This window comes from Haemaphysalis longicornis, unplaced genomic scaffold, assembly GCF_048455015.1.
Source record: "Haemaphysalis longicornis isolate Haplotype H1 unplaced genomic scaffold, Haemaphysalis longicornis Haplotype H1 scaffold_10, whole genome shotgun sequence".
Classification (NCBI taxonomy): Eukaryota; Metazoa; Arthropoda; class Arachnida; order Ixodida; family Ixodidae; genus Haemaphysalis; species Haemaphysalis longicornis.
Genome location: NW_027526204.1, coordinates 30030592 through 30050622, shown reverse-complemented (window position 1 = coordinate 30050622; position 20031 = coordinate 30030592). Strand labels below are relative to the sequence as shown.

Below are 20031 nucleotides of genomic sequence, written 5' to 3'. Positions count from 1 at the left end.
ATGTGAGAGAAGACAGCAGATTGGCTCTAGAACAACGCTTATCACACTTACCACCGCCAAACAGGGCTAAGGTGGCTAATGGCCGGGTCATCGTTCTGAAGGGGCAGACACTACCGAACCACCGCAAAGAGCTCTTGGGCCTGGCCCCGTAGCACGGCGTCGAACCAGCATTTGATCCAGTTGAGAAAATAATCCTTAATAGGACTATTTCGTGTTGTGTCCCGGAAGAAGACCATCCACAATCAATCGCGGAATGCGTGGATGTACAGTCATGGACAATTCAAATGCGAACCGCGGAGCGCGTGGCCGAAGATACCGGTGCCGTCACCTGGCAGCGGCCGTGGGAACTCACGGACATGCGCAGTTGAGATGAAGGGAGCGAGGCTGCATGTCCCACTCCGATATGTTGCCCTCTGCTTGCTCGCATGCTTGCTTTGTCGGCGCGCCGCAAGAGCGCTGAAATCTGAGCTGTTAGCGAGACGGCGCAAGATAGTAGGCAACTGCGGTTACTCAGCGCTCAGCGCCCACGATCGGCAACTTCCAGCCTTCGCCAGCGTCACATAGCTGCGAGTGCGTGGCGCAGTGACTCGAACCAACGACGACCATTTGGACTGGCCCAAAGTCCTGTTTAGTGCAGTCAGGACTTGATCCTGAGGCTTAGCATGCATGCCACAAGACCAAAAGAAAATAAATTAGCCCATTGGCAACGACGTCGTATCTCGGTTTATTTCGGCCAGGTAGCAGCCGCACAGCCCTGTGCCATACATATCGCAGCATGTGCTTTGTGCCAACAACAACAAAAACAAATGAGGTGACGGTGAGCGACAACCCGAAAACTGCCAGTTAGCCGTGGCATTACTCCAAAAAATGTTAAAAATGCAAGTGTCATGGCAAACAGTCGCCAGGATAGGCAGCAGCCCCTGGACAACAACGGGAGTGGCGGGAGGCTTTTTGAGACACTTCAAAACTTGGTGAAGTCCCCCTTGGCAGACACAACAGCCGCCACACGTCGAGGAATGCTCTCGAAAAGGCGCGCCGCGAAGTCGGTAGCCTGGAGGCGCTGCCACTCCTCTTCGACAGCTTGCCGCAACGCGTCACGCGAGCCGCCCTGTAGCTGTCGGCTGCTAAGGGACTTCTTCATTGCTCCCCACACGTTTTCAATTATTTGCATGTCTGTCCCCTGCGGTGGCCACTCGATCACCATCACGCCTCGCTCTTCCAGTTGGTGTTTTAGTGACCGAGCCATGTGTATCGGCTTTGGTCAAGCTGCAAATAATACAGACCATCCGCGAATGGACCATCGAGGGCGTAGGGTATCACCACGCTGTCAATGATGTCCTCGTAGGCAGCCGCGTTGAAGCGGCCCTCGATACGAACTAACGGACCGAGGCCATGGCTTGAAATCGCACCCCGCACGCTAACGGCGCACCGGCCGCTACTTGAAATCCGCTGCAGGTTGCACGACTCGAATCTGAGGAAGAAAGAAATCGCAGTATGTTAGTGCAATTATATCGTTCAGACGTTTGTTTATCTCTGGGCTATCGTCGACAGATGCCCCTGACGGACAATTTCGCTCCGGGAAAGGCAGTGCTGTAGGCAAGTAAATGACTGCATATGCTCCGCCGTCGTTTTTTCTATTGTGAGTCACAAAAAAAACTTTGCCAAGCTTGGGAGCGCTATAGTTCTGTGTGCTGGCGAGGGCTGCGCCGAACAAAGATATGAAATGACTGCACTACAAAACGCGTGGTGAGTGGCAACAAACCTTCACGTAAACGAACATGCAAGCAGCACTGAAGCTTGTCGTGTGCTCGTTTGCCTGGTCTATCTTTTGATTATATTCGCACTATCGCTGTGTATTCTATTACTATTTGGTTTTAAAAGAAAAAGGAAAACATTTGCATCACTCATACCTGGTGTTCACGGCCCTCCAAATGCGTTGGCGCTGGTCCCAACGGCTTGAAAATGTGGATTCGTCCGTGAAGAGAACACAGCTCCAGTCTTCTGCAGTCCAGGTTGCGTAGTATTCTGCGAAAAGCAGTCTCGCAAGCTTGTTCGCTTCGTATAGCTTGGGCTTTCTAGGGGGGACACAGTTTCATAGCCGCTCATCATGTGAGCGGCGTCGAACAGTTTTCATGCTTGCCGAAAGGTCGAGCTCACACTTGATTTGTTTAGACGTCAGGGACGGCTTTACTACCGCGGCGGCCACGATTAGCATGTCTTTCTCACTTGTGGTAGCCCATGGTCTGCGTCCTCGGGGAAGATTCTCGATCCGGCCCTCATCGCGGAACGCTTGCAGGATACGATTCTCGGTGCATAGTGGTCGTCCTGTGGCTTTCGCAATATCGCGCTGCCTAATACCTTCTTGGAAGAGGTAGATCATGCGCAGTCGGTCTTCCTCCAGAACGCTTGGCATGATCGGTTTCAATTGAGGGCATGGCTGACAGCCTCTTTGCATTTTATGCAGTTTTGTTGACACAACAGCGACACCAGGAAAAGGGCGACGTGTAAACAAAACTGTATAAAATACAGTTTTGTTGACACAACAGCGACACCAGGAAAAGGGTGACGCGTCAACAAAACTGTATAAAATGCGAAGAGGGCGTCAGCAATGCCCTTTTTTGAAACCGACCATGCCAAGCGTTCCGGAGGAAGACCGACTGCGCATGAACCACCTCTTCCAAGAAGGTATTAGGCAGCGCGATATTGCGAAAGCTACAGGACGACCACTATGCACCGTGAAGCGCATCTTGCAACTGTTCCGCGATGAGGCCCGGATCGAGAAACTTCCCCGAGGACGCAGACCACGGGCTACTACAAGTGAGCAATACATGCTAATCGTGGCCGCCGCGGTAGTAAAGCCGTCCATGAGTTGTAAAAAAATCAAGTGTGAGCTCGACCTTTCGGCATGAACGAAAACTGTTCGACGCCGCTTACATGATGTGCGGCTACGAAACTGTGTCCCCGCTAGAAAGCCCAAGCTATCCGAAGAGAACAAGCTTGCAAGACTGCTTTTCGCAGAAGACCACGCAACCTGGACGGCGGAAGAGTGGAGCTGTGTTCTCTTCACGGACGAATCCACATTTTCAAGCTGTTGGGATCAGCGCCAAGGCATTTGGAGGGCCGTGAACACCAAGTATGAGTGATGCAAATGTTTTTCTTTTTCTTTTAAAACCAAATAGTAATAGAATACACAGCGATGGTGCGAATATAATTAAAAGATAAACCAGGCAAACGAGCCCACGACAAGCTTTAGTGTTGCTTGCATGTTCGTTTACGTGAAGGATTGTTGCCACTCACCACGCGTTTTGCAGTGCAGACATTTCATATCTTTGTTCGGCGCAGCCCTCGCCAGTACTCAGAACTATTGCGCTTCCAAGCTTGGGCGCCAAGTTTCTTTTGTGACTCACAATAGAAAAAACGACGGCGGAGCATATGCAGTCATTTACTTGCCTACAGCACTGCCTTTCCCGGAGCGAAATTGTCCGTCAGGGGCATCTGTCGACGATAGCCCAGAAATAAACAAACGTCTGAACGATATAATTGCACTAACATACTGCGATTTCTTTCTTCCTCAGATTCGAGTCGTGCAACCTGCAGCGAATTTGAAGTAGCGGCCGGTGCACCGTTAGCGTGTGGGGTGCGATTTGAAGCCATGGCCTCGGTCCGTTAGTTCGTATCGAGGGCCGCTTCAACGCGGCTGCCTACGAGGACATCGTTGACAGCGTGGCGATAGCCTACGCCCTCGGTGGTTCATTCGCGGATGGTCTGTTTTATTTGCAGCATGACCGAAGCCCGATACACATGGCTCGGTCACTAAAACACCTACTGGAAGAGCGAGGCGTGATGGTGATCAAGTGGCCACCACAGGGGGCGGACATGCATATAATTGAAAACGTGTGGGGAGCAATGAAGAATTCCTTTAGCAGCCGACAGCTACAGGGCTGCTCGCGTGACGCGTTGTGGCAAGCTGTCGAAGAGGGGTGGCAGCGCCTCCGGGCTACCGACTTCGCGGCGCGTTTTCGAGAGCATTCCTCGACGTGTGGCGGCTGTTGTGTCTGCCAAGGGGGACTTCACCAAGTATTGAAGTGTCTCAAAAAGGCTCTCCGCCACTGCCTTTGTTGTCCAGGGGCTGCTGCCTATCCCGGCGACTGTTTGCCATGGCACTTGCATTTTTAACATTTTTTTGGAATAATGCCACTGATAATTGGCAGTTTTCGGGTTGTCGCTCACCGTCATCTCATTTATTTTTGTTGTTGTTGGCACAAAGCACATGCTGCGATCTGTATGCCTTGGCACTGTGCGGCTGCTACCTGGCCGAAATAAACCGAGTTACGACGCCGTTGCCAATGGGCTAATTTATTTGCTTTTGGTCTTGTTGCATGCATGCGACGCCTCATGATGAACTCCTGACTGCTCTAAACATGGCTTTGGGCTAGTGCCAATCATGGAGGAAGAAAAAGTTAGGAGACGGCGCCGCCGGAGAAACGTGAAGCCTATACATAAAAAGTAAAATCGAAGTCGGCCCAGGCGTCACTGCACCACGTGACCCCACCGCACCGCCTCTGTATGGGCCGCCGCGCTCTTCAATTTCGTCTACTCGAAACTGCTCTGCGGCCCGTTGTCGCGAAGCCTGCTATATGTTGGTTTTTTTTCCCACGGCTTTTGTCTTCCGCACGTACGCGGCACTCCTGCCCGCACACGGGCATGAGATCGCCGAGCAGACAAATGCAGGAAGGACGGGGAACAGCTACCGCAAACGAAACACGAGAGATGCCCCGGAGTCGGAGACCGCCGCCGCCGCGGGCCCACCCGACCTTGGAGGGCCGACTTCGCGGCTTGAGAAAGGGAAACGGCGGAGGGAGCGGCTTCAACGGACCTGGGCTTGCGAAGGCTAGCTGCGTGACGTCATGCCGTCTCCTAGCTTTTTTTTTTCCTCCATGGTGCCAATGGTCGTCGTTGGTTCGAGTCACTACGCCACCCACGCGCAGCCATGTGACGCTGGCAAAGGCGGGGAGCGGCCGATCGTGGGCGCCGAGCGCTGAGTAACCGCAGTTGCCTACTATCTTGCGCCGCCTCGCTAACAGCTCAGATTTCAACGCTCTTGCGGCGCGGCGACAAAGCAAGCATGTGAGCGAGCAGAGGGCAACATATCGGAGTCGGACACCGGCCTCGCTCCCTTGCGCATGTCCGTGAGTTTTCCACGGCCGCTGCCAGGTGACGGCACCGGTATCTTCGGCCACGCGCTCCGCGGTTCGCATTTGAATTGTCCATGATTGTACTCTCCAGGACTGAAGGTGCGTTTTTCCAGCCCCAGCCGGCCCGAGAGTGTGGCGAGGTTGCGGTGAGTAACCGGTTGCGCGTCATTACGTCGGATAAGTTTGCTTGCTTTGTCATCATTCCCGATGGATTGTTACCGTGTAAACAATCTTGGCTGTTCGTAAGAACTTTCAGCCTATAGATGTGAAAGCCTCAAAGGTGAACGAACGTGCTGTTTCACTACAAAATACCTACAACCTGGAATGTCTTGCAGGTACTTCAAAACATCGAAAGATTTAACACTGGAACTCTTATTCTTCGCTAAAACGAACAAACCCAATGTGCCGTTTGGCGCTATTGTTTTGGAGCTCGTGGCGTAGGGTGATACTTAGGTAGTTGCAGAAACACCTGGGCTCCTTAGGGTATCACGATCTGTTCTTGATACTCAACTCGGATAGCTTCGTATAATTTTTCATTACAAACAACTCCGACACGTGCAAAGTGTTCAGAATCAATGCAGAGGATGTACATTACACCATTCACGGCCGCTCGATGGAAACTAGGTCCGGCCTGCCGAACGCGCCTCTCCGCCGGTGACGGCGTTAGTTTCCCTTTCCGCCGCAGCGTCAGTCGTGGCGCTAATCATCGGTGAAAGAAGAGCGGCGGCTGCCGGCCGCGGTCACGGTTTCAATGCGGTGTAAGTTGTTCATGACTGCACCGACGGCAGAAGTCAGCATCTATATAATTTATAATAATATGCGGTGATACGTGAGGGGGAAACTCACAATATAGGCGTCACGTACTAGCTATTATTTCAGAAGTAGGCACAGCGCTAAATTTGTTTTCCTTTTAGCGCGCCGCATGCGACATTATCATGTGGCGCATTGACAAAGTCGAGCGCAATAGGAGGCTTTCTTTCTAAAGACTTTCCCAAGGCTTTCAGGAATAATATTTGGCGTGGCAAGCTAGTCTGAGCAACCGCATTTATTTATAACAAAAGACGTTATAACTTGCGCGTACGTAAAAATTACGTAAACGTTTTATGCTGCGCCGTACACGCCCATTTCTCAATGCGCGTTTGACAAATGTGACTGGATATTTTCACACCTTGATTTAACTGCGTTTTCAAAGGGAACTGGAATAATCTTAATACCTTTCAGGGTCCATTGGCCCATTTCTTTTGGAAATATTGTTAGACTGCGCGTTAGGTTACAGGGTACACAAAATTATGGAGGACACACGAATAAAGTGGACACGGTGAAGGCAACTATGAACTGAATAATTGCAACAAGAGCACTATTTACATGGGAACCAAAACTCGGAAAGGATGCAGTTGGAATGGGGTAAAACTGTGGCAGTCGTTCTTTGATTTACACTAGTTGCAAAAAGTAATATACAATTGAAAGGTAATTGAAATATAAATCGCTTGGACATCAAGGATAAATTTAATACACCATTTAAAGGGGGATTTATTGGGTTTGTCAGAAAATATGTAAGTCCTCTTCGCCTATGGCTCACCGGCCATCAGCTTTACAAGCGGAAAACCTTTGGCGAGAAATGTTTTCGCGAAAGCTTCAGTGAATTCTCCACAGAGCTATTAACGTCGCCAGCCCAGGTGGCAAGAAGCAGGCTCAATAGCTTTTTCAAGACCATTTCGCACAGCTCATGACAGTGGTACGGGTCCCTGTTGATGGTGCACCACATCAGCGGACAGTCTGCGAGGTGTGGGAATACGGTGTCTGAAAGGAGCTTACAAATTTGTCTGCTGTGTCGAACTGCCTGTACAGCGCGGTCCTCCTCGAACTTCTTCACTTGTTCGCGAAATTCGTCGCAGCGTTTTTTCATTTTTTGTAGTTTTTCGTTTAGTCTGTTTTCTTTCATTTTAAGGCGGCGGGCATTTCTCTTGGTGTTATCGAAAAAGCCTGCCAGATCGAACCAAGTCTGGCATTCTCGAGTCTCAAAATTACGTTGGCCGCATGATAGCATGTCCGTGAGAGCGTACAGGATTGTGTCTTCCTCTGCCGGTGAGTGCGGTTGATCTCTTTCTTCATTCCCAGTTAGGTCCAGAATTGAACGTTTAATCGTTTAATTTTATGCAACCATTGTGCTCACTTGCTCTTCATTGCTTGCTTGAGATGACGGCGCACACGCCTCGAGCGGCGGCCGAACAAGCGCCCTCCTTCTTTTCGGGCTTCCCGGCTGCATGTACGTTGGGTACGACGGGAATCTTGTCGGTACAGCTGTTGGTAGCAAGAACTTGCGCTTCAATCCCACCTTGTAGTCATCCTCTTTGAAGTGCAGCGAGCAAACGACTGATCGGGAGCTTGGTTTCCATTGGCTGCCCTTGTCGATACCTTGACGGGAGATGTTGTGCAGCCAGGCGTCACGGAGTTGCTCTTTGGCCGGAAACTCGTGGTACCAGACGTCCGAGGTTTTCGAGGAATTCGACTTGCAGCGCGGCACGCAGCAGTACTTAGGCATTTCATAGCCTGAAGCACACTAGTACGTTATATCAAGCGCGCAATGCGCGGAAGTATGCGAAACGAAAAGCTCAAAGCGCTCACGCGAGCTTCAACACTCCCGCCACTGCTGCTTTCCGCGCCCAAACCGTAGTCTGCGCTGATACGTGGCGCCCCACTGCGAGTACAAGCGGCAACCGTAAGCTTCGCTTTCATGACCTCGCCCGTCGCCCACGCGCGATGCATGGTGCAAGCCGCATTAATCCTTCCGACCACGGCTGCTCGATGGATCCCATCGAGGGGCCGTGTTCCAACCGTGTTGCTTGCCCGGGTTATTCCGGTTCCACTCTCCTGAAGTTAACATGTACGGATTACTAACACTGGAAGCTGAGCTAATTCGTTGCTGTTCTCCTGAAGTTAACATGTACGGATTACTAAAACTGGAAGCTGAGCTAATTCGTTGCTGTTCAAAATGAAACACGACAAGCAGTGCAAATGCTAGACGACATAGAATCACGCAGAAATACACAAGTTCTCAATCGCACGCAGTTTTTATTACATCTTTGAATACACACCCAAGCGGCCTTTCAGACTTCACATGCTTCACACAACAAATTTCACACATACGGGACACTCGATCGCACATGCGAAATCAAACCACGATTCAAACGAAATACGGAAAGAAGAAAGCAAACCACAAACACATTACCGATAGCACGCAGGTGTTTCTCTAGCAAAACAATCAGGTTCGCAGCGCATCTCAGCACTTTACGCCCCTGTTTAACGAGTAAATAACTGGTTTACTAAGTGATGTGACCAACTATTTCTCCGCATTTGGGGACACGTAGTTCGGGGCAAAATTACCGTGCCTGAATTCAAACATGAGACAGCCCTGGTGCTGCTGAGCCTGTGCTTGGCCATGTTAAAACACGGCCGTTTTAACATTGTCCTTCAATTAGCATATGGTGAATGGCAGCTTAACATAATTTTATTTTCCAGCACAAACGGGCTGCAGTGTTCAAACCGAATTGCCACTGCAACATCTACAGTCATATTCCTGAACATCGCGGGAACTGGGTCGCGGGAGCGGTCGCATCGCTTTCGTCCTTTTAAACCGCGAGCAAGAATTACTTACCGCCGTCAAACAGATGAAATTCTTAGATGTTGAAGGCATGTCTTTGCCGTAAATTGTGGTGTTATTATTTTCCAGATACGCATGTTACAACGCGAGTGAACGACGTTTGAAGGAACGATGACCGTCGGTATTCCGTAGGCGCCCCGAAGCGACCGCCGCGGGAGCTGTCAGCGATGCGTGGCGCCCCCGCCGAAAGTAGCGGCGGCAACTGACAACTCCGCTCTCACGCCGCCGCCCATTGCCGGCGAGTGAATGAGCAGGCCGGACCTAGTTTCCATCGAGCGGCCGTGCACCATTCGTCACGATGAAATAATGGACAGGGGGAAGGGGTGCATTACCGAGGAAAAAAATTAAATTAGGTGAATGAACAGTGTCGTTGTTCCAATCAGCGGGTTTCTAGAAATTCTCTCTTTATACTGGAAGTACACCTTTGTAGCGTGTAATGGGGGCTTAACATTGCACAAAAGCCGGGATATGTATCAGTCCTAGGGTGGCTTCTGTCCTTAGCAATATTTTTCTCTTTCTTATCTACAGGCATATTCAGCAGAACCTGTGCGGGTTAGCTATCGAAACTGTGATATACGCGGACGATTTTGTTATCTTTTGTGGACAAGTGCAATGTATTTCACCGAGTGATCGATGAGCTGAAATTTTTGAAAGATCGGGGCCTTGGGCTTAATTTCACGTGTGAGCTTCCGATAGACTTCCCGCTGCAATTCCTGTATTTGCGTGAAATTTTTGAACCAGGACATGTCTGCTCAGAATATCGTCTTAGGTCTGCGAAACCACTTCTAAATTTCAGTTAAGGGCACTACAAGCTGGCAAATAGTGCAATTGCCTTTTCGGTTTTAAGGTCAGCTGTTTGTAAGTCCTGTCTGCATTAAACTGGGAACAGTTTCTAGGCATGGATCACCAGGCTTAACGCGGAAGGTTTGCCAGAACACGTAATGCGCAAATGGGCCCAGAAGTGATAAAAGTGATGATTTTAAACGAGGAGTCTTGAAAGGTGGTCGGCCGGCGGAAAAAAACGAAAGGTGGTGTGATACCGTACAAGCGCCGTTTATAGCATTCCCTGAATAATATTTTCGGACGATACGGAGTTACAGCGCTTTTCTCGGAAAATTGGTAGAAAGAAAGTTGTCTGGACAGAAGTTGGGCAGCTGTTGCAACCTCAAGCATGCTTCTCCGTTGGTCCCGTAATACACTAGCATTGTTTAATCATTGCCATTGTCATGCGTTCGCGTTGATATTGGCCAGGCAGACACGTGCATCGATATGCGACTCATGGAGAACCGGATGTCCGCAAGAACAATTATGCGCACATCACTCGGCAATACGCGACCCACACCAACAAGAGCCAAGTGAAATGCAGTCTGCGATTTTGAGAACACCAGGATTTTGGGGGGCACAATCACCAGTTCACGAGAGAGATAATAGAAGCATTGCATATTAGAAAAAAGTAAGGCAAGTGCGTCAGCCTTGCCTATGTGGCGCTACAGGGAAAGGGATTTTTTCCGTATTGTGGTGGGTTGTTTGTAAAAATATGAATATCGCAGTCTTGGGCTTATAGAACCGCAATATTGAGGGATTTCCCTTGAACACGTGTTTGTTCTGAGTATGTATTTGCGTTTACGCGTAATAAAATTAGTTGGAAGGTAGTGCCGTCCTGTGCATCTTGATCTTTCGTACTGTCTCAAGCACTACTTAGCGATCTGTAGAGCGTGTCTACAAAAAAAAAATTAAGGAAGCTTTATTGCGAGAACTTGGGGGTTCACTAAGTTGAGAACATCTGAGGCACATTAGATGGGCAGATGGCAGTCAGTTGTTCAATAATTGGGAACAAAACGTTCGACTACAGTTTAGCAACAGTGCGCAGAAGGCTCGGTCGAAGAGTTGAAGGTATGATATAAAATAGTAAATACAAGAGGAAACAGATATACAGAAAGCGCCCCATTCGAAAAGAAAATGATATGTTAGATGTGAAAGACTGCAAGCATCCTGCAAAAGTTGCTTGCGGAGACTGTAGGCCTGAAAAGAGTTGAGATGCAGAAATTATATCGTCTGGGTTACCGCCGGCAAGCATTCTAAAGTAATAAATTGTGGCCTATTACTCTCGCTTGAAGGAACGTGCGTAACAACGCGGAGGACGGGTGTTGACCTATCGGCAAAAACGTGAGGATCTACTAAGAAAGTGGAAGTACAACTTGGGTCGACGTAAGAAGTATTGGAAAAAAGAACAACTGGATTAGCGCTTAAATAATGTAAATGAGCGTTGACGAGTACGGGGCTGTCCCGGGTGGAAAACAACCCAGCTCAAACTAAATGGGCTGTGCAACACTTATGAATAATGCCTTCACTGCTCATCTTTTTTCGCGCCATTAAGCGAGGGCTGACAGCGAAGGAAAATATTTTCACACAGCCAAAGACGACACAGTTGTCTTTAAGGAAAAGAAGTTTATTGGAGCGAACCTGTGCTCCCCTAACCAATCAAACAGCACCGAGGAGGTCTCAAAGAATGCACAGGTGGCGAAGCAGCAGTCAACAAATTGACGCGCGCAGGCCAGTGTCGGTGAGGGGTATAGCGAGGCGTCTGCTCTGCAGGCTTTAGATGCGACTGCATTTCATTCACTCGCCTTGCCCCACCATACGGCGTTGTTGTTGTCCGTCCACACCCCTCCCCCATTCTCCTCGCCGCGCGAGCTGCGCTCTCCGCCGCTCACCCCCTCTCCTCTCCGATAGTGAATACTCTCTCGCGAAGGGCATTGGATTGGAGGAAGGAGGAGGAGGAATAAACTTCCCTATGAAGAAGTTCGCCTTGGGGAAGAGTCCTTATTCCAGGACCCCTGGAGACCGTCCAGCTTCTTGGGCTCTCTTCACCAGCCAAAGCTGGTCATCAGGGTCCGAGCTGGACAGTGCTCTCTCCCAGTGCTCAGGGGAGGGGAAGGGCAGAGGGGGTAGGTAAGGGTTTTTATCACAGCCCCACACAATGTGGTAAAGCCTGCCCGGAGCCTCACAGAAGCGGCATTGTGAGGATTACAGGGTGGGAGCCAGAATGTGGGCTCTAGTTGGGTGGGTAAAGGTATTGGTTTGGATACCTCGAAGGTGGCGTTCTTGTTCTTTTGTTGGGTTTTTGTGTGGAGGATGGTACATGGTTGGCTGCAGGCGGTAGTGCTGCGTGATCCTTGTAGGACAAAAGGGGACAGTCACGCCGCTGCTCGCCGAACTCCTGGCTAGCCCGGTGTGTCAGATCGCGGGCATGCTGATGGGCAGCTTCGTTGTAAGGCACGTCGGCATGGGCGGGAGCCCAAATAATCCTTACGGGGTGTTGTGGAGGATTCTGCAGCAGAATTTGTGTGGCGGGGGGGGGGTGAGATGAAGCCGTGGGAGAAAGGTCTGCATGCTTGTATGCTTGTTGGCAGTCCTTAATTATGATCTCTGCAGCGGTTTGAGCAATTGCTAGGACTATGGCCGCTTCTTCTGCCTGTTGTGCATGGGTGGTAAGAATTGATAAACTTGTGAGGAGGGCTTGAGCTGTAGTCACAACAGCAGTTATAGCTCTCCTCCCGGGATAGGAGGCTGCGTCTGTGTATACTGTGGTGGCGTTTTGGCCGTACTGTTTGAAGATAGCTTTAGCGCTGGCGTCTCTGCGATCCTGATGGTGCGTTGGATGCATGTTCCGGGGCAGTAGGGCCTCATCAATGAATTGGCGGATTTCATGCGGAAGGTGAGTCACATCGGCCTGGGGGTGTTGAAGCAGTGAGCGCAAGCACAGCTGGTTCAGAAGTGTCCTGCCGGTGGAGGTGGAGCTCAGACGTAATAATTGATTCTTATGATGAGCTTCGAGGAGTTCATCCAAGGTATTATAAACTCCCAAGTGTAGGAGTTTCTGTGTCGACGTGCTGACAGGTAGTCCCAATGCCAGTTTGTACGCTTTGCGTCCTACCCTGTCTTTTTCAGCCTTCGACAGCACAGCGTAGGGGAGGGCATAAGTAAACCTAGAGATTACAAAGGCTTCGACAAGTCTTAGCACACCCGCCTCTCTCATACCTCTCGTTTTTGTGCTGACCCTGCGGATCCTGTGGGAGACTTGCTCCGTGGTGGGCTCAAGTCGGTCTAGCAGTTTGGTGTTGGAGCGATCCGCTTGTAGAAGCATGCCTAAGATTCTCACCTGCTGATTTGGAACAATAAGGTGGCCATCCACTTCTAGGGAGATGGTTGGCGACCCGGGAGGGAGTTTTTTACGTGGTGAGACGATAAGCAGCTCAGATGTTTGCGGCGCACAAGCTAGACCAGATTGTCGTGCGTATTCACTGACAATGTCGGCCGCGTGTTGTAGGTTGGTCTCCATTTCCCCCATTGACCCATGAGTGGCCCATATGGTGATGTCATCCGCATATAATCTATGGTGTATGCCTGGTGTGGCATCCAGGAGCAGAGGGAGGCCTATGAAAGCTATATTAACAGCAAGGGGGAAAGGACCGCACCTTGGGGCGTGCCCTTGTTGCCGAGAGAAACTGTATTTGAGTTTAAATCTCCCACCTTCAGAATGGCTTTTCGGTCGTCGAGGAAGTCCCCAATGCATTTGTAGGTGCGTTCTCCGCAGTTAGGGCCATTCAGTTGTTTAAGTATGGCCGTATGACTGACATTGTAAAACGCGCCTTTTAAATACAAGGCTAAGATAGCTTTGGGGTTGTTCTTCGAGCATTTCAGCATAACCTCTTCCTTCAGTTGGAGAAGGATGTCCTGCGTGGAGAGGTGATTACGAAATCCACACATGGTATGTGGGAACATGTTGTTTTGTTAGAGGTACTGGTGTAGCCTTTTGTGGATGACATGCTGCAGAAGCTTTCCCAAACACGAGGTTAGTGATATGCTCTAGGCTCTTGCAGGCTTCGGAATAAGGCGCACCTCTGCCGTCTTCCATCCTTCCGGAAGTTGGCCCGACCTCCATACTGCGTTCAGGTGGGCGGTGAGTTCAATGATGGAATCATCATCCAAGTTCGCTAGAAGCTTATTGGTTATGCCGTCCACCCCTGGGGCTGTATTGCGTCTGATGGTTTGCAGTGCCGCTTTTACTTCATGGATGTAGATGTCTTCATCCAGTTTTATATTTGGTTGTCCAGAGTATGGTGGTAGTGGCGTTTTCGGATGGACGGGGAGGTACTTGTCCAGGAGGGGTTTCATGAGGACAGCGGAATCTCCTGGGTAAGAGTGAATTATTTTTTCATGGTTTGATTTGACTCGGTCTTGCTTTTTGAAGGGTCCATAAGATATCTGAGCAGTCTCTATGTCTTTGATGTACTGGGTTGGCCTCGGAGACTGTCGCAAAGGGATAGCCAGCTTTCTTTGCACAGGTGAGCCGCATAGCGGGCTGCTTCTTCTGTTAGGAGGGCTATGCTCCTTTTCAAACGACGATTAAGGCGCTGTCGTTTCCAGCGTTTGATGAGGCTTCTTCTCGCTTCCCATAAATGGAGGAGGTGAGGGTCTATACGGGGGGTTGTAGTGGTTGTCCGAATTTTTTTTTGTGAAACAATTCATATCCTTGCGGAGTTGGATGGTCCATTCCTCTATAGTGAGCAATGGGGTGGTTGCACTGTCAAGTCGGGCTTGTTCCCTTCGCTCACGAAATTTAGGCCAGTCCGTGAGGCTCTCCCTTCCCAGGGAGATAACGTATTCTTTTCCAAGTATTGTCGTGGCTAGGATCCAATGGTCACTTCCCAGGTTTTCCCCGGTGTGAGACCACATAGCCGTGACGTTTCCTGTAGTGATGGAGAGATCAGGGGACGTGTCTTTGGAGACGCTGTTACCCATGCGCGTGGGAGTATGCGGGTCTGACAGCAGTATGAAGTTTTCCTCCTCAAGGATGGAATGCAACGCGGTTCCTCTCTTGTTGGTGTAGCTGTATCCCCATAAAGGATGTGCGGCGTTAAAATCTCCCACGATGATGAGGGGATCAGACAATGCAATGCGTTTTGCTTGCTTGATGACGAAAGAGAGGTTTGCGTCTTGGCCCCTTGGACGGCAATGTATGTTTCGTAAGTAAAGGCTCTGCGGCACTTTAACTTTCCTCGGGCATATTTCCTCCAATATTCCAATTTTTTCCGACTCCTGGAGCGGATGCTGTATAGCTGTGATTCGTTTGCTTATTAGCGTGGCGAGAGAACTTGAGGGTCCGTATTCATATGAGATAAAGCCGGGTAGTTTTCCCGGGAAATTTGTTTCCTGAAGGGTAATAACATCTGGTGACTCCTGAGCCGTGGCAATGTACTGAGCCAATGAGCTGGCCTTGTTCTTGTAGCTCCTACAGTTCCACTGCCATATGGTGAGTTCGGACGCTTGCGTAGGAATCCGCCTATTCTTGGGAGTTGCCATCTTGAGAAGTGGCATCTTCTGCCAGTTGTGATGGCCTGCTGTAGGGTTTGAGGTCTCGGCGAGAGTGACGAGCAACAGTCGTCTATCCCTGTACTTCTAATTTATCTAATCGTTGCGTGATTTGTTTTAGCATGACCATCATTTGCTTTACGGTTTCGGCAATTTCGGTATTCTCTTGAGTCAGCGGGACTTCTATCGTGGTAAGTTGGTTCTGAATTGGGTGTTTGCGATGCAGTTGGTTCGGGGCGTTCGTGTTTTTTGCGTTTCTCTGGCGTAATGTTTGCTCCTTGCCTAATTTCTGCCTTCAGGGCGAGAAGCTCACTATGGAGTTGTCTGTTTTCTTGGCGTTGTTGTTTAATCTCGGCAAGAAGCTGCGCGTTTAGTCGTTTAATCTCCGCCGGCTCGTCACGCTTAGGGGGATTGGGGGTAGCAGGAGGAGGGGTTTGAGCACGTGGAGAGAGCATCTGAGCCCAGCTCACCTGTACTCCCGTCGCATCTTCTGCGGTTCTTCGCTTGGCGCTGGGTGTCCTTCTGCGGGACCTGGAAGTTGATCGTGCCTTGCTCCCGTCTCTGAAGGGCCCCCTGGATCTGGAGCGGGATCTTGACTCCCGGCGACCCTGGCTGGATCCGCGCTTCTTTTAAATGCGGAGCATTTCTTAGGCTCGCGATGTCACTCGTCGATGTTGTCGGCGCCGTCCACACGCTCACTGCGCATGCGCGTCGCGTCGAGGCGCAGGTGCGCGTGTCTCCCCCGTACCCTCCTCGCTCTCAAAAACAGGTGCGGCGGTGCGGGAGGAGCGCGTGTACCCCGTGCGCTCCGTCGCTCTCAACAACAGCTGCGGCGGTGCGGGGGGAGCGTGTCTGTGCGCGCATGCGTCGTAGCTACCCGTGCGCTGCGTCGCGCTCAACAGTAACGGCGGCAGGGCGTGTACACGTGATAACGGCGTGGTAGGTGCGTGGAAAGTTCACGCGCTTGTGTACGTAAGTGTGCGCATGCGCGTCTCTTCCCCGTACTCCTCTCCCTCGAACGACGGCGGCGTGTATATAAGCGGCGGAGCGTGCGTTCGGAATTCAGTCAAGGGCGTCTTTGCTTGGCTTTCGCTTGACTTGACGCTTTGCTTGACGGCACCAAGCAATAAAGACAGACTTTAACTTTACACTCCTTGCCTTCGCTTCTCCTTTATTCAATAAATAAGAATAATAAAGACAAAATAACAATTAAGCATTCCCAATCCGTACCCAATTACGCAACATTCACGCGGTACCCCCACCACTCTGCGACGCATTTACTCGAGTTCCCCCCGTGGAAAGATGCGGGCGGGTTTTTTCCCAAAACATTAAAAGTTAAAATGTGCTGTTTAAGTTTCTGATGCTGATATTATCGCACATTGTTTGCTTGGAGTGGCCTGGATTGAAATGAGTTTGACATCAGCTTCTGCTTTACAGGGCAGTAGTTTGAGAAAAAAAGCTACTCATATCAAACTTCCCAACACGATTTGTATTAGATGCCTTGCATAATTTTTAGGTCATACGAGCATATTTTTGCTCAAAATTTCCTGTAAAATTCAACGATCAAATAGGGCAACTTATACTGTTGAACTTCTGGCGGGAAATCTCAGCCCAGACACTCTGCCCAGCTATAGCCGTGGTTAGAAACAAATCATTTAAGCCTTAATATAAATAAGACAACATACATCATATTTAAGCCAGCAAGTAAACGAGATACCAGCCCATTTAAACTCACGTATGAGGGTAACTTATTGGAACAAGTGGCTCAACAAAAATTTCTTTGTGTTTGGTTTTCGGAGGACCTTTCATGGTCGTTTCAAGTCAACAAACCAAAAGCTGAGTTGTCACGAGTAACAGGAAGCATATACCGAATTCAACATCTGATAACCCCCTCGCTAAAACAAACACACTACTATTGTCTTTTCTATTCGAGACTGAGTTATGGCATATTAATTTGGGGAACCACAACGGCCTATAACTACAATACCTTGAATATTTTGCAGAAACAAATGCTTTTCATATGGTAGAACTACCAGGAAAACAACCTAAATTTAAGGACAGACCCGCTCTTTATTAAGTATAACATGCTTAAAGCTGATCAAATCTATTGCTTTAAACTCTTACAACACATTCATAAAAACCGCCTACGTAACGTACTAACCGCGAAACCTAGCACATACCCAATACGCAAGCCCTTAATTCCACCACCTACAATCCGCACTAATTACGGTAAACAGACTATTGTTTATCAAGCTACAAAAATATTAAATAGCAGTGATATGAAAATAAATTTCCTAAGACCATTTATCCCATTCAAAAGCGAATGTAGAAAATACCTAGTCCGGAATGGCACACCATTCTTTACACTTTGAAGTGTTGTTTGTTGTGAAATATTGTTTCTTTATATTTGTTGAACCCCAAGAGCGTTGCATTGTATGTTTGAATATGAAACCTATATTTGTGATACATTACTCATGCTGTAAACAAATTCACTTCACCCATTGTTAGAAATACATGTATATTCTCTTCTGTACACTGTACGCCCCATTAATGTTTTATTATCATACAATATTATTATTATTATCAAACAATATTATTATTATCATCACTATAACCACGGAATCCGCAAGAGCACTTGCGAGAATAGAAGTCAAACAAGAGTACTTTCTGCAAGGTTTAAGTAGGCTGTTTGTTTTAGTAAGTGACTACGAAACGCTAACACAATCCATGTCTTAAATAGTTGCATGCTTTCTATTTCTTATCTATCGACATTAATATGCTTCAGTGCAATTACATCGATGTAAATTACCGCCATAATGAGGTACTTGCTGCAGTTGAACTAACTTACCCACTTCTTCGAATACACCACTGTTGCAAAAAACACGACGAAGAAAGGAGCCAGGAACCGCATGTGGCCTTCTCGCGGCGTCTAGCAAGGCAACTTAAGATTTGCTGTCTATCCCAAAAGATCTATAAATGTTCCGTGGTTACGAAAGTTGCGCAAGTGCGATCAGATAGGTGACTGCATGTGGGGACAGCACCCTTAGTACAGACCAGCCTCAACCTCCTTTATGCACTTGTGCTTTCGTCTCCGAATCATCAACAGTTTTTTACACGTGTGGATATAAGTTTGACGTAGGCCAGGATTTGCCCAATGTGGACCCGCAAAGAAATGCATAAAAATAGTCAAACGTGGTTGCGACCCGAAAACAATCGAACTGCTTAAGAGGTCGCTTTCATAAGCCCCTTTTGGCTACCGCATTGTTCCCGCGTGAGCATAGGTGGTGAACGGGCTTGGGCGCCCTCATGATAGCGCTTGTTTTCGACGAAATTGCTATTTCGGTTGCATTGTATTTCACTACCCAACGGCTTGCTTGCCCATCGATAGAGCTATCTTTGGGTTAGATTCTGAAAGCTTTCGCAAAAGCATCTAGGGTGCCTGCCAGGACTCATGCCATCGAGAAGAGCGACGCAGGCGGAGGTACTGGAGGTAAAGCTGTAATAGCACACGTGCACTTTGAGAATAAATTCGTTGTCATGGCGGCAAATGAGTTCGTGAATGGCGATGAGCGCAGATAAGTCAAATGTGGTTCCAGTGTGGTACGGACGAGACGACAAAAACAAATTTAATAGTGTGAAATGTGAATGAGTATCAGTCTCACTTTGTCAACTTCTAATTAGGCCTGGAATTGAGCGCCTAAATGATGGCAGCATTATCTCCCTCAAATCCCTCAAAACAACCAGCTGTATCGATTTATAATTCGTTACTGCTGGTTTCTTCACAAAATTTACGTGGTTCACAGACTTAGAGACAAGAGGAAATGACCAGTACCCGGTTTTGATATCAACTCGTGACTCGCACTCTCACACTTACAAAGAACAGGTCGCGTGCATAGACTGGAGAGCCTTCGGGGAAGCCATACGCCGCTGCATTACTGCAGCGACTCCAGATGACGAAATTATTCCAACGATACTTCACTGTTTTCGGAATTCCACATGCTTGAGAACAAAACGCTGGAATCAAACCAATAATGACGCTGAGTAACAATGATTATGTGCCATTCGTCGCCGGGTGGAGCGAAAGGCCCTCCGTACAAAATCTGTAGAAGATTTACACGCTTCTCGAAGGGCTCATAGACATGTAATGCGTCACCTAAACAAGCTTCAGCGACAACTGTGGAGGAACTTTTGTGCAACGTTAAATACTAACACACCATTGACGCGCATCCGGTGTGCTGTCAAAGAGTTACGCACGCAACCTAAGAAGCTGCTCCCTTTCGTTGCCCTCTCACTGCACGAGCACTCCTCTTTGAAAGTGGTCGCAGAGAAATATTTCAAGATCCTCTCCAAATCAACGCTGAGTACTCTTGCACCTCTTAAGCCTCCAGAATCAGCTGTTCCCGCACTGGACCCACCTTTTACATCACAAGAACTGACAGCAGCAATCTCCGATGTAAAAAAACAAGTCGTGTCCAGGTCCGGATGGCGTTAGTTACGCAACCTTCACGCACTTGCCTCACAATGCCCTGCTCCGTCTACTAGAGTTCTACTATTCCTCTTGGGTGAGCGGTAAGCTTCCCTCTGATTGGAAGCTCGCGCAAATGACTCCTATTCTAAAGACAAGCCGGCCGCCCACATGTGATTCCTCTTTTCAGCTTGTAGCTCTGTTGAACTGTATTGGAGAACTGATGGAGAACATGGCACATGTAAGAATGTCCTGGTTCCTCGAGAGCCGACGCCTTTACCCGCCAGAGATAAATGGAATCCGTATGCACAGATCGTCGATTGACAATATAATTA

General features: G+C 49.0%; 1 protein-coding gene across 1 annotated transcript in view; it reads right to left on the bottom strand.

Moving 5' to 3' along the window:
* LOC144159771 (uncharacterized) overlaps positions 1–18435 on the bottom strand; it is a 56574-nt gene extending 38139 nt beyond the window's left edge. Inside the window, exon 1 of the mRNA XM_077691462.1 lies at positions 18080–18435. Within this exon, the coding sequence (XP_077547588.1) occupies positions 18080–18142 (63 nt within the window). The 5' untranslated portion in view covers positions 18143–18435. The remainder of the gene's footprint in view (positions 1–18079) is intronic.
* Between the last annotated feature and the right edge of the window lie 1596 nt (positions 18436–20031).